Below are 17,684 nucleotides of genomic sequence, written 5' to 3' on the forward strand. Positions count from 1 at the left end.
CTGAAAAAAATATTAAAGATGGGTTAAATAATAAAGACATGTCAATTATAGAAAGCAAACAGATCCTCTTATCTGAGGAAAAATCGAGGATAGCAGAATATTTAATAGAAACTTAATTTTTTAATGCAGGGACCTTCATAAAAATGAAAAAAATAAGACACGTTATTAATGAACAAATTTGAAAATTCTTGTTATTAAATTCTTGTTTTATTCTTTTTATTACATATGCTCCAAATTTTCGTTTCACTGTTCCAAAATTGCTTTTTTGTTGCTCCAAAGCCATGTTTAGCCACTTGCACCACTGGATATGACTTAGCTGTCAAAGTCTAGCAGTTTAAGAAAACTTTTAAAATAATAAAAATTGAATTGCAAGAGTTAGAAGACGAAAAATAACAGCAAATAATTTTACATGTTAAAAGCAAACTTAATAATTTGCTGTGATTTTTTTTTCTTGCTATAAAATGCCTTAGATTTTCTCATGTATTCAAATTTAAAAATATAAGATTGGTAGGTTTTTATGTCAATCCTTAACATCTGTACTTTAGCAAGATTTATTAAAATATTTGAAATTGGAAAATGTATTTGTGTGTCAAAGTGATAACTTAATTTATTTTTCTTGACGAAGTTTGACAAAGTCAAAATTTATTTCAAAAGGGATAGAAACTAAATTCAAAATATACATTTTTGCAAGTTCCTTATAATAGCTGCTTTTTAATTTTTAAAAAAAACTATCTTTCACACAAAGTTTTTAAATTTTTGATAAGTCCTTAAAATTTTGGACTCTTTGGATATTCCTTGGATTTCTTCTTCTGATCTCTGTATGAACCCTGGATTAAGTAAAACTCTAAGAAAAGAAGTATCACAAAAATTTCTGAACAAGAATCCATAACTAAAACTATTTCTTAAAATCTTGAAGAATTAAATAAATTTGTATAATAATTCAATGTGTAATAAGTAAACATAAATTTACAGAAAGCATAAATTTTTTAAAATTCATGATGATCATGATTCCAGATCTGTAAGAAACAGGGTTTGAAGAATCCCAGCCCACCTAGATTTTTCATCAAAAACATGGATTTTATTGGGTTTTTGATGAAAATCTCAAGTTTTTTTTAAAAAAATACTTTAAATTTTTTTTTCCTAAATAAAAAAAGCATGGTTTGCTTCTAACAAGAAAGTTAGATATTTGGTAATTATTTATAATTTGTTTTGTAGCAATGTAAATTTTTTTTAAAGTTTTAGATTGTTATGCTATTTTTATTCCTTAAAGATAAGCAAATTGTTACATAAAATATAAATCTACTCAACTGAATGATCCTTAGATTTTAATAATTTTATTCAGTTAACATTGCAACTTAATATACTGTTTTTAATTTTTGTGCAATTTTAGGTTGCTTTAAAATTACTTCCTGTTTTTCGCCAGAATATTTAGCAACATTAAAGTTCATTCTTAATAAGTGGTTTGGCTGGAAATAATTTTGTTAAAGTTCATCATAAAAGTAAATCTGACGCATTTGTTGGCCTAGTAGCGGAATATAAAAACTTGTTGTTATAATTATTTCAATGTTCTTTCCAAATTTTGTTATTTACTCTTTTTTTTAATATGCATGAAAAAAATTTCATATCTTAAATTCTGCACTTAATTTTACAATTAAATTTCAATGAAATCATTAAAAGTAGAATACAGGTTAGTTTCATATGTTAACTTTTACAATCTGAAAGGCGTTAACTTTTAACAGTCTGAAAATGTTTTATGAAAAACCTGACCCGAGTTTGCAAAAATTACCTAGTACTTCTTTGGCAAGCCCTATCAATTAATACAATTATATCAGTTCTTAAATTATAATAAAATTGTTTTTTTATTATTTTTTTATTTATTGATATTTTTAGAAAGGTAAATAATTTGCACTCACTGATGGTGACATGTATATTCGATGATAAACAATCATACTATTTTTAAAGTTCTTAATTTTTTTTAAAAACAGTGCTTTATTTTTTCAAAATATGGTCCTTAAAAGTGCTTGATTTTTACTTTGTTAAAAGAGTAGGAACCCTGTTATATAAATTTCTTTAAAAAAAATGAGTGCAGAGAGTAAATGCAATTTCCTTCCTTAAAAGAAAATTAATGAATGTAAAGTAATATTTATTGTGAAAGATAATTAATTGTAAATGTCTATAGTGAAAAATTATTGTTCAATTAAAAGCTAATTATTTAATATTAAATTTTAAAATTTTTGTCATGTTTTCAATGAACCATTTTTAACTTTCAGGTGTTAGGATTTTGATTCACAGTGAGTAATTCTGTTATGCACCATTATTACTCCTTGCTTTTTGCTGATTTCTAACAAAATGCATACTACAAATACTAAGTTTAAATTTTCATTTTAAAGGAAATATCTATAATGCATTTCTTGTTACTGCAATTTTTTTTTCTTCGAAAAGTTTTGTGAAGCTGTTTGGGGATAATGTTGAAGAGGAACATAAATATTGACCAATGTATTAATTTTTCAAATTCTTATTGTTGTATCTCTTTTTTTGTTGCATTTTTTTAAGAATTTTACAAATGGCCTTTTGGAAGACATGATATTTTTTTTTAATTTCTAGATGCTTTACAGTCTCACACATTATGGGCCGGTACAAATGCTGGGGCCATTTATGTTTTCACTATCTCTATGCATAAAGAAAATAGAAAATCAGAATCAGTCACTTGTCAACTGGGTATGATGTATTTTAGAAGTATATTTTGCTATTTAACTGCAATCTATTTTTGTTATAAATGCAAACAAAGCAGATGATTTTATTTTTTGAAGTGTTTTAGCTATTAGTGTTCATATATTTTTCAACTGGATGTTTGCTGGGTTCATTACTATCACCGGAATCATTTAAACTAGTTTGTTGTACTTTATATTATTAATAGAACTGCTAAGTATGGTGTGTTTGTGGCAAATTATGTATCTAAGCTGTGACTTGGTTGGCTACCATTGATTCGTGGATAAATTGTGTCAGAGCTGTCTTAATAACACGCAGGGCCCCCGGGGCACAGAAATATTTTGGGATCTTATAACAGGTCATGCTGCTTAAAATCAAAATTTTGTGTCTATTAAAAACAAATATATAAAATTTGTTTTTAATAGACACAAAAAAACTTAATTCACATAAAAATTTCATTGGAACATAGAATAATAGATTTTGGTTGTCTTTTTAAGTTTTCCTAGTGATAAACTATTCAAATTATTGTTTACATGATAATCGATCACTATTTATTGAAAGAAAAACGAAATGCACACTTTATGCAATATAATATATTTATTTTAAAAAATATATAAGGTAATTTTGTTTAGTCTTAGTTTCTTTTTAATACAATTTATAAAAAGTAATTCTTTTGATTTGACGTATTTTCGCCATTTTGAATATTTAAAACGGCACCGGAATCTGCTTATATCCCGAGTCATATTCATAGGGTTGAAACATCAATTTTCGTAATGATTCCTGTAAGGACTAAGATTAGTTACTATAAAGATTCATCATTGGTGGGTAATTTATTTATATATCTTATTGAAAATTTTTTTGATGAATACGAAACATGTATTTCTGCACTTAAAATTGAGTTTTTTCTTTTGTCACAATCCCCCCAGTCACTGATTAAAAAAAAATTTTTTTAAGGCAAAGAGATTCAGCTGAAACATAGAGCTCCTGTCATTGCAATCCAAATACTGGATGGCATGGGTCATCCTCTACCTGAACCTTATGAGGTAGAAAACAAGAGAGCCAAGTCACCAGACTTCAGTGGAACCCACAGAGTCATCATTTGCTCAGAAGAACAATTTAAGGTAAAAACCTCCCTTTCTCCTGTATATTTTCTCCCTATTGTATCGAAGAAATTTAAAAAAAAAATATTTTTGTTTATATAAAACTGATGGCAAAAATATTTATCTAATTTCTTCAATAAATGTTGCTATCGCCAGCCAGTACGTCGATAGTTTCGGTTGATCCGTGACAGCTCGGGGGACAGAGCTTTTGCCTTTAAATGAAGTGAACCGGGTTTGAATCCTAGAGATGACGGGTCAATGCGAATCCGGCTTGCACCGACTACTGTGCTGACGTAGAATATCCTCAGTAGTAGGCGGAACTTGGATTAGAGTCCCCTTGCCATCGGGCTTACTGTGGGAGGTATTCGTGATTTTCCTCTCGAATGTGGGTTAGTTCCATCAAAAAGTCCTCAAGGATGGCAAACTTTCTCCCAATACTTGGTTCAAGAGTTCCCTTGTCTTCTGGATTGGGTTTAAAACGACCGGCCGTTCGACAACAGTTATAAAATAAAATAGTCTAAGTAATTATAAATAATGGTTTAAAAAAAGACTTCTAAAAGACTTAAAAAAGACTTCTTTAGATTAAGATTGATATACATATTTTTTACTTCACTAAATGAAAGTGCTTATATTTCAAATTTTGAATTTCTCTTTTTTGAGTTACGTGATTGTGTATAGAGTAACAAAACTTTACTCGTTAGTAAAATCTCCGTTATTTTTTTTCTCCTATGTTGGCAGGTATGAGAAGATAGTAATATGTAATTAAAATTAGAGGACATTTTTTAAAATATATTTTGTACCTTAAACTTTACAGCAAAATTTGTAAATTGGCATTGAAAGTACTTCAAACATTTATAAATACATTTTAACATACTTTAGAAAAGAGCCATGAATATTCATTTATAACTGTCAATGATCTGTTAACCCAATTTTGAGTTTGTGATTACCAATGTTAAACTCCCTACCCTTGTAATTTTGAGCTCAATACAGAAGAAATTTGGAAGAACCTCCCCCTGTTGGCAAGGGGACCCACGTTATGTCTATTACTGAGGATATTTTATGTTGATGGAAACCAGTTGTGAAAATGATATTGATCAGCCATTGAAGGGATACAAATGGTAAAATTCTATTTTTATTGAATATCAGCCCAAAGGTTTTTAGTTAAATTAGTGCGAGACTAAAATATTTTCAATTATGCACCATCCACATTATTTTAAACCTGGAATATTTGAAATTGAATTTGCCTGAAAAGTTATTAAAGGGCTTTGAAATTTTTTAGCGTGATAGTTCACAAAGTAAAAGGGTCATAAAAAGTCCAATAAAATGGAAAAATTGAGAAAAGCTGCAGTGTTTCAAAGTATTGTGGAAATGACTGTTGCTTATAATTTAATATTTGATGGAACTGGTCTCCGAAATTTGGAAAAATGTTGAGGCACAGAGCCTATAGATCAATTATTCTCAACCACTGTGCTGCGGCACTCTTGTGTGCCGCCAAATTCTTAGTGTTCCAAGCACCGAGAGGCTCGATTCCAGGTCGGCCGAAGACTTCCCGTGTAGTAAATGACGACTGATGCAGGTTACAATCTGTCGAGTCGCAAAGTAGTTCTCCGTGTTCCCATAACAAATCAATACCTCTGGGGGTTACTAACCCAGGAGTTTTCTTGTCTTCTGGATTGATTCAAAATTACAAGGCTACAAGTTGAACATTAAAAGTCTTAAACCCAAAATTTGGGTCGGCTGTTCAACAACTAATATAAATAAAATGATGAAGTAAAAATTATAATGCTTTTATTTTATTTAGAGTAAAGTTTAAATTAAAGAGAAGTATTTATATATAATTTTATATATATGCTTTTTATAATTTCCCCACCATATTTAAATTGTGTGAACTACCTTGACAGGGTGCGTAGCGTTTGTAAAAAGTACTTAAAGGTGCTTTTTTGGGGATTTCGTTTCTAAAAGCTTTTAAAGGTGCATTTTTCAGCTGGCGTTTTTAAAAAGTGCTTTTTTTTCCCAAATAATATTTTCCCCCTTCAGTGATATCTGGTGGGTCCCATGCATTTCACGAAAAATGGGGTGTTTGCTACGTAATCATTCACGCGGACTTCATGTCGTACCCACGTTATGACTTGCGCATGCGCGCAGACTTGAAACCGAAACCCGAGTGCTCCAATTCGGATGGAGAATATCAGATCCTTATGAAATGTTTTTCTTTTTAATTTATTTTAATTTTATTATTGTTTATTTTATTTTACTTCTAACACTTTTTTGACTTAGGGGGTACGGGTACTTTTGTTCTGAGTTCAGGATCAAGTTGAATTCACTCGATGATGTGGGAAAGTACTGATTGTTTCGATTTACGTCTGTTTCTTTTTGGGTTTTTTTTAACGCTAAAACTGTTTGCAAAGAGTTTTTGTTTTTCAATGATATCACTGATTGAATATGAATTTTTTGAGTGCTTGAAAATTTTTGTAAAGTGCTTGAAAAGTTTTTAAAAAGTGCTTATTTTTGATTCAAAGATTTGGCTACGCACCCTGCTTGAGGGCAATATTCTTGTCTTGGATGATCTTATAATGTCAAACTAAGTTTGAAATTTAATGACTGCTTAAATTAATAATTAATAAAAGAAAGCAAGCTAAATATTTTCTTACAAAAGGAAATAAGAGTTAATAATTAAAATCAGCAATGCAGTCAATAGTTATAAAAACAAATTATTAAAGGATAATTAATTAAAAAAAACAAGCTAATAATCAGAGAAAAAAAAAACAAATTGACAAGGGATAAAAAAACAACAACAACAATTAATGTAAAAAAACTAACAATTAATAACTGTAAAAAAGCAAGCTAACAATTAATAAACAGCAAAAAAATAAATAAGTTATCTTGTAATTAATCACTTTATAAACTTACTGTTTATTTGCAGTAAAAGTTATTTTATTTCACATTCAAAATTATTATTATAAACTATTTTACGCAGTGTATTATAGGTAAGTAACCATCTTTAAAACTTTTTTTCTTTGTGTGCCGTCAAATTTCAAAATCGTTAAAAGCGACAAAAAAGTTGAGAATCACTGTTGTAGATATTAAAAACTAAATGTATACTTGTGCTTCCTTAAGAGATGAAAGCTGGGATAGAACTACAAAATTTAAAATCAGAAATGACTGTCTTCAAAACTGGAAGAGAACATAATATGAAAAAGGGACTGAAAATAAAATAATTTGAAAATTTGCTTATTTGAAATTTAATAGCAAGCAGTTTTTTTGTTAAAATAAGGTAAAATTTAATGTATTGAAGTTGAAGTAAGTCTCCAAATTAATATATTTTTTTAAAACTGTTATTTGATCAAATTAGTCTTATTTTTACAAAGCCATTATATCAATACCAAATTAAGACTTCTAAAATTCAAAATTTATTTCAATGCAGGGAATCTTACCATGTTTTTGTTCTATTTTATCAGTCTATCATAATAAAATAAAAATGAAAGCTATTTATAGATGAAAAAATCAGTAAGCTCTGTACAAATTCTAGTCTCTACACAGACAAAGAGTTCTTGAGCGTACGTTTCGATATTAGTTCGTTAGGACAATCCTCAACAGCTATAAATGAAACTCTTATACTGTATACAAGACTAAAATTTAACTATAAATACCAAATAAAAGTGTGCAACTAAATCCTCAAAGCATAGTTCTCGCACTTTATTTATTTTTTTCCACTTCTTTCACCTTTTTTTCAAACCAAAAATCAAATTTCTGAAAAATGTTTTCTAGTTTGAGATTAACATCTGAAAGGTTTATGTATATATATTTTAAGGTTTTTACTCTCCCAAGCTTGAAACCCTACTGTAAATTCAAATTGACTGCGCATGAGGGAGCAAGAGTGCGAAAAGTTGCTATGATCAAGTTTGTCAGCAAAAGTGGTTTGTATGATTCTTCTATTTAAGCATTTTTTTTTTCTTTTTTTTTTTGGTCTGGGTAATAACTTATAATAATTAATCTCATTAATAATTCTTATTGGTTTGAAGATGTTTTAATGTAAATTACTGTTTTAAATCAGTCAACAAAAAATTGATTTTTGTTTTAAAGGCATGAGAATTTTCCACCTTTTATCGGATTTCTGCTTTTTTCTGATCTTCCAAAATTCAGCTAAATTTTTGAAAATACCCATTTTTTTCAAAAAATTTAGAATTTTCTTTATTAAAAAGTTACGTTGTTTAATAATAAAATTGTATTTTTGTGATTTTCGAAAATAGTGAAACATTTGGTCCGTTCGATAAACCACAATGTCCGATAGCCAAAGTGTACAATTGCTGTATCTAGTATGCCTCCATTGTCGATTATTTCAAACTCTCTCTGGTAACAGCACCACAGATCTGTAACAGGCAAATTGAAAGCAAAGCTAATGAAAAACTTGCATTTATTCCATGTTTCTGAATTTTAAAAACAAAAATAGGTTTTATTAATTAGGTTAATTTAGGTTGAATCTTTTTAGAGCTTACGGTATACTCCAATTCTGATGCACACAAAAGATTTTATTATAGTTATTTTTGGTGGCTTTATATTATATTAAGCGTATTTCATCCCATGTAGACTATCTGAAAACTCGTGATTCACAAACAAGCTCCTGTATCTTGGAGGGGCTGTGAAAAAAATAAATAAAAATTGGCATCAAATTAACTCCCAAAATATTTTTTATCTATTTAAGGGTATATTTGGTACCCATTAAAACTGCACCAAATACCATGTCAGTCATATCACGAAAATTAAGTAAAGGTGTTTACAGACCGAATGCAACAGTAATGCGAAACACGATTTTTCTCCTCTATTGCAGTGCGTCTGTTGCAAGTACATTCACACAGCATGCGACGACAAACCTGTTTCCTGCCATGCACATTTTTCCTCAGTATCTAATTTTTGTTTCATAGCTCGTTTTATCGTTATTTTTTATATTTATAAATTATTTTATATATATGTATTATTTTTTATATTACTTTATGAATTTCAGTACAAGATTCTTCATTAATTGCCGAAATAAACTTTACGTCACATTTTTACAAATATTGTATCAGTAATTTATACAAAATAATTTATTTATTTTTCATAATTTTTGTCTTAGAATTTTGTTTACTACTTTTTAATACTTAACTAATCTTTTTATGGGAAAAAATGCATTTTTTCTGTAATTTTTTCCCGGCTATAACGCGTATTTTTATTTTGTCAAATAAATTAAATTGATGGAATATTAAATAATTCAAATAAAAATTATTATCGAAAGTCTTGTTCGGAAAAATATTCTTTTTTTTCAGAACATTGTTGTGAATAGGATAGGATTGTTTCAAAAAATTGCAGCTAAACAGCATAATTAGTTTAATTTGTGTGTTTCATTTGTTGAAGCTTATTTCCTTTTGTAAATAATTTAAAAAATAATGTTGCTGTTATTTATCCTATAAAATGGAAAATTCTTATAAATTGAGAGATAAATATCTAAACAGTTGCTTATTATCATGTAATTTTTCGAACTAAAATAGCAATTTTTGTATGTTAGGGAGTTACTAAATGTTTCTACTTCACAATTACTGATATTTTCACAGGGCTTTAGCTAGATCGGATTATAATAAGAACGTAGTGATTCCAATTGTAAAAGTTTCTTTTCTAAATAATTAAAAAAATTGTGTTACTGATATTTTTGCTATATATCACTTAATAGTATTTATTAAAATAAATGGAATGTTAAAGTATGTTCTCAGTAGTTTAATGTGTTAAACTAGGCAGATTCTCAATAAATAATTGTTTCCTTTGTGTGAACGGAAGAAAAATATAATTTCTAACTTTATTTTTTCAATCGGTAATTTTACTTTTTACTAAATGTTAAGTGTCGATGTAATCATTCATATATTAATCTAGAAAACAATTAATTTTATATCAACACATAGTTATTTATTATCTTAAATTGTCTGGAATTCATTATTAAATGATGGCACATAAGTAAGATTTACTCACATGGAAATTCAGCTTTTTTGCCTTTTATCCAATTTTATCCCTGCATAAACAAAATGAACGCATGGTTTCAGATAACCTCAGGAATAATAATTTGGTGATGTAGTTTGCTAGCATGATCACGTCCATCTTTCGGATAACCTGGTATAAAGAATAATTAAGTACTGCAGAACGTGCTATAGACAACATTTTTGATAAGCATCTGGTGTTGTCTTTAAAATATTTGACATAGCTCAATCGTCTATGGCATATTTTGAAACAATGGCCTCCGCGAAGCCATTTAGAAAATAGGGTGAAGAATTTAGTGTGAGCACACTTTTTGTATTTTATACTTACATTTATATGTAAAATCTTTATTATCAGGTGATACTTTATTGTTTTTAAGAGACGCTTGTGTATCAATTAGTTAGCATTGTAATGCAATACGTTAAAAATAAATACAAATAGGAAGTATATAAGAAAATATATAAAACCCTTTACATGTATATTTAAATATAAAAGTATTGCCTATAAACACGCGAAAAACATGTCATTATTAAAAAACTACAGTGGGTCGAATAATTTGATCTAATTATAATATACTAATATAATGCTTGATAGGATAATTATTCTATATTTATATAATATCTAATATATCAAATTGCCAAATTTATACTATATATTGTCTATTTTAACCAATTAATTGACAAACACAATCAAGTGCAAACCACGTAAAACCACTAAAGCTGTATTGTACCCCCTGATAATTAAGATTTTACATGGAATCTTATAGTGCGTCTAATAATTTGGCCAGGAATTATAATTAATTTATACCAATTGATTTGACATGTATTTTACAGATGAGAACTACAGTGAGTATTGCATGACTTGTTTATCCAATCAGGGAGAAGTTAGCATCTTCACAGTTCCAGACTTAAAAAGACAGCAAGCACACAACTGTATAAAAAGAGAAGACATTAAGTAATTATCTCTCACAATCTTGGTTCTAGAATTACTTCTTATGATAGATGATACCCCTGTGGCAGAGTTTTTTTCAGGCTTTCCGCAATATACCTCTCTAATATTAATATCTTTCAGCAAGATATTTAAAACTAACAAATATATATGTTACTAATTTAAAGTAATAGAAGTGTTAACTCCAAAAAAAAAAGGAGTTAAACTTAATTATTTAAATAAACAAAAAATTGAACCAAATAAAAAAACTTTTTTTTTTACTTGGAATATGTAATATTTTTTTAATCTAATGTTACGGGTGATATTCTCGCATTTGGTAAAAAGATAACACTTATTTCATTTTTTGCATTTTGTAATTCATCCTTGCATTTTTTAAAAAAAATTGTGAAATCTGTAGCAGGAAATATGGAAAAAAGATTGACGACGTTATTGTTCGCATCGAACTCTCGAGAAGGGGTTATTAAATGCGGGTTCTCATTTCCAGACTCTGTTGTAGCGATAAATAATGTTTGATTTTAAAAGCTATGTGAAAATCAGTAGTATCTTCACTGCAGGAAAAAAGAGATTGAAAATTTTTACGGAAAAGAAAAATAAAAGAAAAGAAAATCACAATTTTTTTTTTTTTACCACCCTGCTGCGCGAGAAAGGCATCTTTTGAATATAATTCTGAAGAAAAGATGAAATCGTTTAAAAATTTCTGCAGAAAAGCAAACATTTTTCTTTCCCAAAGGAAGAATCCTTCTGCAAGAACTCTGTAACATTCTGCCATGGGGATGATGTGTTTGATGGGAACCAGGTGCGAAAGTGATATTGAAAGGCATAGATTTAATGAATATAAGTGGTATATTTCTATTGAAATTAGTATGTCAGCCAAAAGATTTTTAGTTAAATATAGTGATACAAAGTGAATTTTCTCATAAATAATGTCCACAACTTAAACACTGTTCATATCCAAAGGTTAATCCTATATTTATAAACCTTTCAGGCTGCACAAAACACTTTTAAAATGAGTTCCTTTCTAGTTAATTGGTTGAATAATTAGTCCCATGCATCTAAAGTTGATATGAAATATGTTAGGCTTTTCTTTCACTTTTTAATTGCAAAATGCTACTTACAATGCATGTGCAGAATTACAACTGCATTCAGACTTTTAGCTGTTCTTGCCTGGTATCCACCAACTGATGTGTGCATTGTAGATATTTTATGAATTCTTACGCTCTTTTCACTGTATATTTCTCTAAAAAAGCTTATGTATAGCTTAAATGTTTTTTTATTTTCAATATTTAAAAAAATATTTTTCTCTCTTTTTGTATTACTAAATTAGAGTTAATTATATATTATCAAATATATATTTTGAACTCTGCAAAATTTCATCAAAAAGCAAGAGGTTTATCTAAAATATAAATGACAGCATGAATATCCATAGTGATTAAGGTGTTTTTACGATTTAATAGCATTCTTTTTCAATTTAATTATTTTAAAGAAATTGTTTCCATGAAAAAAAGTTGCTATTTGAAAGCTTGAGTGAAAACTCTCTTAATATATGCTCACTGAGCTGTACCGTTTTGCTATTATGGTTCTTTTTTTTTTAAGGAGTACCCCCTATACCGATAATGTTAAAATGCCAAACTTTTTTCTGAGAAACTATCAAACATAAAGCTTTGAAATTTTTTATGGTGATTATATGAACACTTATACATACTGAGGTGAAAAGTGTATCCATACACATCGATATTTAAAAAAAATAAATAAAAGCTGAGTACTACTGTAAAAATGTCAATTTGCAGTACGTTTTCAACAGTTACACAATATTTTTCAAGAGTTATCACAAAAATTTCACCCCAGTATATGTATTAGGTCCTTAATAATAAGCTGTAAAAATTTTGGGAATTTATCTTCAGTAGTTTTTAAGAAAAAGGTACACACAGAAAAAAAACAAATTTTGAGAAAAAGACAATTTAAAGTGAAAATAATTTATTACTAAAATACTCTGGCACTAAGTACAAAACTAATACATTTTTTCATTTATACAATTTATTTATTTTCAGTTTTCTTGTTTTTATTTTCTTCCTTAATTTTATCCAAAAAAGCTTCATTTGCATTATATCGAGTATGCTTAACATTACGTTGACAATGTTAAAATTTCAAGTTTCACACTAGGTATCATTAATAATTCATTAAAGGATGTAATCTATTATAACATGGTCATGAATATGTTTAATATAAGTTCTAGTACTAAATTATTCTTTCAATTATTATTAATCTTTTAATTATTAACTACAGAGTAAGATAAACATCAATTTTACGATTCGTATTTTGTAAAACATTTGAAAAAAGAAAAACACTAGTAAAAATAAAAAAAATTTTATGTTATATAAATTCTTGTAAAATAATTTTATATATTACTTTAAAAATGCAGTACCAAAAAATTACAATCAATAAAAATATTTTACTATAAAAAATTAGGAATGTCATTACTTAAACATGCTTCTATGATATACTTTTGCTTTCAATGTATTGAAATTTATTTGTATGTATTGAAATTGAAGAAGAGATGCATTGAAGTCTGGTATTTTCTTCTCTTTAGCTGACACATTTGCACTATTACCTGTATTTTCAGGAACAGTCTTTCTTTCATAGTAAACGCCTTTTCCTAAAAGCTTTTGTAGACCTAGCCATTTTAATACAAAAAGAACTAAACTAATTTAAGTTTAAAAAAATAACTACTTCTACTGGCAAAAAAGGGTAGACTATATTTGAGGGTGTATAATGGGAATTGAATCCAATTATTTTTGTCGAGGTTGTCATCTTGAAGAAGAGACATCACGACATATACTTTGTAAGGTCTATTCTGCTCAAAGATTAAAACCTGGGAACTGCAGGATGTTCCTGTAAGTGCTGAATTTTATTTCAGCTATAAGGCTTTCATGCTAATCATGATTTAGGGTTTGGGTACAATAGACCTCTGGTTGATGCTCTTTGGAGCTGCCCAACCTCTAAGTTTAACATACCAGCAGTGCTAAAATATTTATATTTCAGGTTTTACACCCAAGAAAATATTTATTATTATTTGTAATTCAATACTAACAACTTGATAAAAATCTGAGAGTAATATTTAATGCAGTCCTATATAAAATTTTGACTAAGTTGCGGACCGCCATTTTAATTGTGGCAACTCCTGATGTAGAGCATTAGATTTCTGCTAAAACTAACAAAAGTAAAAATAACCCCATCGTATAACAATATGCCCACTTTACACTACCTGAGAAAGCATAATAAATATAATTTTGAAAATTTTATGTATCCCTTTATCAATAAGAACTAAAATTAAAAATATTCACCAATTTATAATGATATTAGAAGAAAGTTCATCAGCTTAAACTATCATACTTTATAAGTGGTAAACATTAAATTATTTTTATCAATTTCTAAAACCGAAATAAAAATGCTTGCTACAATCCCAGTAAATATCTCTGAAAATAAATTATTTGAATTTAAAAGGAGAAGTTAGATGCTTTTTTTAAAAAATATGTATCCATGTTACCAGACCTTGTTTTCTGATTGAAGAATTTTGAATTAAATTTCATTTATTTTTATTAAAGAAAAACTTTGTTGAAATGAAAATTGAATATAATGAAAAATACTTCAATTAAGGACCTTTTTTATCAGTGTACTTTGACAAAATGTTCAACACAGCCGTATAACTTGAACTTGTTCAGGAATGGCTGAAAAAAGCTCTTTCCTCTAAGAATATGCGTACTAAGGAATTTTTAGAGGTGCTAACACAAGAGTACTGAATTGAGGTAATGCCTGTGTAAGTCAGAAAAGGTGTTATATATTTCATGTATGATACTGTAGGGAGAATTGTGTCTGTTGTCATTGTCTTAAAGGAGTTAAATAGCCTTAGTGTGAAAACTTTGTGTAGTGTGTCTACCACTACAAAAATACAATTCATCAGTATATAAGACATGTTTACTCGATTCTATGGACGAGATGTGAACTTTGATGGAGCAACAGGATTATGTTGCAGTCACACTGAACAGCTACTTGTGACTCCTGTCGCTACTCGATCACACAAAACCTCTCCACTGCTAGTGGCGTTCTCCCGGCTTCTCGCAAATCGTCTAATTCCATCACAGATATAATTCTGGTGGGGGGAGTACTGTAGCAAAAATAAAATTCCAATTCACTAGTATATAAGACTCGACTCTATGGTGGGGTACCTTTTCAGACTCTCCCCACACTTATTTATTTATACTACTTATTCACTTTGTTTTTATAACTTTCTTTTATTTGTAGTGGCATTTCCAGTGTAGTTTTCACAAAGACAGGTCAAGGCTTCTACCTTCATTCCCCCTGTGAGTTCCAGCGATTCACACTCTCTGCAAGTGATATTTTGCAGGCAAAATGTAAAGTGGATCTGCCTGAGGGATGCAGGCCTCTCCTCATTCTATCAGAAGAGAAAGAAGTGATGGAAGAAGAGTCCACAACAGAAACAGATGAGCAACAACAAGAAAAAGCAGTGGATGCTGTTACTGCTGCTGTAGATTCTATACAGTAAGAATCTGATGTGGATATGAATAAAACTTGATTAACACTAAACATACCCTTACCGTTTAAGAACTCAAAAATGCGCTTCATGACTTTTTCTGACATTTATATACACTTCATATTCTATAAATCTTTTTTTGTTTTGTATTTTGTTACTTTCGAATAACACTTGTAGACTTCTACCACAACTAGTCATTTGACCGGGAGAACAATGTATTGCTTTATAAGGTTGTCTGATCAGAAATGACGATGTAATGCGTTTTCGAGGTACTGCATTCGATGAGTTGCACATTTCTGCAAAGACTGTTGTGTAGTGAGTTCAATCTGAATAACTGTGAATTCAAATTTCAAGAAAGCAGCTAAAATTTTAGAATGTCATTTTTGTGTCGGAAACTAAATGTTTTGGCAAGTAACTTTTATTTTATTTTGATAGCTTCACTTCAATTCTGTTAGTTTTTATCCAGAAAAATGTCAAAACAGCACAAATTCTTAGAAATAATAATTATTGTAAGAATTATAGAAATAATAATTAGAAGAAATATGTTTGACGAAAATGTATAATAGACACACCCTGTGTATGAAAAAAATGCATTTGAGCCATGAATTCTCTGTGTTTGTAATACATGAAAATTAGCAATATACAATTTGTTAAGACCTTCCTAACATCCATATTTCATACATTCAATCAAGAAACATACGGTCATTTGACCGGCTATGGTAGAAATAGGTGTATATTAAGTGTTGGTATGCTTTAGTGTTAAAATTTTGGGACCAGTTTATGCCCCTCCTATTTTGTGGGTTAAAAAGAAAAGAAAAATCTACTAATTGATTAGCCTATTTCAGATTAATCCCTCAAATAATTTTGATTGCTAATTCATTAAAATCATTGGATCAAAAGTTATTTAAGATATTCAGTTTTTTTATTGCATAATCTTGTAAGAGTATTTAGTGAAGTTTAATATAGTTAAGTTCATTATTTTTAGCAACTGATAGTACTATGAGAAATTATGTGTATTGAAATTTTTACTTTTCTAGTATATACAGTAAAACATTTTAAATATTTTTGTGCATTATTTTTCTCCCTATATTTTAATTAAATAAGAATCTGGAATAGTGTAAAGTGAATCGAAAGCAAGTGAAATATTAAAATGCAACAGTCAATGCTAAAATGTTCTTGGTTTTATTAAAACAGTTGTGTAGGCTTGGAGGGACCTTTTTTGACATTTGGTTCTGTACTTGCAAAATAAAAGTATTCAAAACTCTAAATTGTTTCTATATTTTCAAAATAAATGATTTTTGAAATAGCTTTTTTTTTCTCACCCTAAACAAAACAATTTTTAAAATGTTTAGAAAATAATCATCTGAATACTTTTTTTTTTATCCAAGAACAACTTTTTTTCCCCAACCCTAATTGAAAGATCAAGTGAAGTGTCTCAAGGATTCCCATAAATAATAAATTTAATTAGATACTTTTTTTTCTTTCCAAATTATTTTTTAGGCTAAGTTTGCAATACCTTTTTCAAGGGTGGGCAGCGTTATTTTATTTTTAGGGGCGGATTACACAAATTCAATTTTATATCAATTAATGAACTTAATTATTCCTCAGTGTAATAAGAAAAAACATTATCAGTTTGGCTTTCGATTTAAAAAAGAAAGAATAATGTACACTTGAAATTTTGCCCATTTTATCAAGTTTAAAATTATAGCAAGTTTTCAATGGAAAAATCAATTTCATTTTTTTTTTTACTGTTACTTACTTTGTTATATTACTTTAATTTTCAAATAATAAACTATTTGTTTTGAATGTGTTTTGGTTAAGGAAAATTCCCTCTGAGAAAAATTTATAGCATTTCAAACATTGAGTTAGCACTTCCACATATTAAAAATTTAAATTTTTTTTATTTTTATTCTAGTTACGTAGTTTGTTATTATTTACTATTTTAAGTTGAAAGGCTGGTGCCTTTTGATTATTTGATAGTTGCATTTGATTTTTATAAGTTTCAAGTGGTTTTGTTTTCAGATAATTGCAAAATGCATTTTTATTTCAAAGTGTTTTTATTTATTATTTTTTTTAAAAAAATATTTCTTCTCAAGTGATATGCCCTTTTTACAACCGAGTTTCCTATATCTGTGTTGATTATAAATGTGGTTCAAAATGAAGAGTTCGCTGACTAGTTCAGGCTCATAATAAATTCCATTTAGAAAACTTTTCCTATAAGGGAATTTTAGTACTAAATGTATTTTTAAAAGTTTTGGCTGACTATATTTTATTTCATTACGATACCGTGGTTATTTTCAAAAATCAATTTATTTGATGACAAAAAATTTATATACATTTTTCACAAATATGAAGAACAAGGAAACAAACACCACAGC

The 17,684-nt window shown here is 28.4% G+C and overlaps 1 protein-coding gene across 6 annotated transcripts in view; it reads left to right on the plus strand.

The window, feature by feature from the left end:
* Positions 1–17,684, plus strand: part of LOC107447257 (lethal(2) giant larvae protein homolog 1) — a 103,171-nt gene that overhangs the window by 67,453 nt on the left and 18,034 nt on the right. For all 6 annotated transcript variants that reach the window (XM_071185547.1, XM_071185549.1, XM_071185551.1 and 3 more), the window contains 5 exons: positions 2,605–2,718; positions 3,664–3,830; positions 7,621–7,726; positions 10,643–10,763; positions 15,057–15,314. In XM_071185547.1, coding sequence (XP_071041648.1) covers positions 2,605–2,718; positions 3,664–3,830; positions 7,621–7,726; positions 10,643–10,763; positions 15,057–15,314 — 766 coding nt within the window. The remainder of the gene's footprint in view (positions 1–2,604; positions 2,719–3,663; positions 3,831–7,620; positions 7,727–10,642; positions 10,764–15,056; positions 15,315–17,684) is intronic.

Source organism: Parasteatoda tepidariorum, chromosome 9 (assembly GCF_043381705.1).
Source record: "Parasteatoda tepidariorum isolate YZ-2023 chromosome 9, CAS_Ptep_4.0, whole genome shotgun sequence".
NCBI classification, from domain to species: domain Eukaryota; kingdom Metazoa; phylum Arthropoda; class Arachnida; order Araneae; family Theridiidae; genus Parasteatoda; species Parasteatoda tepidariorum.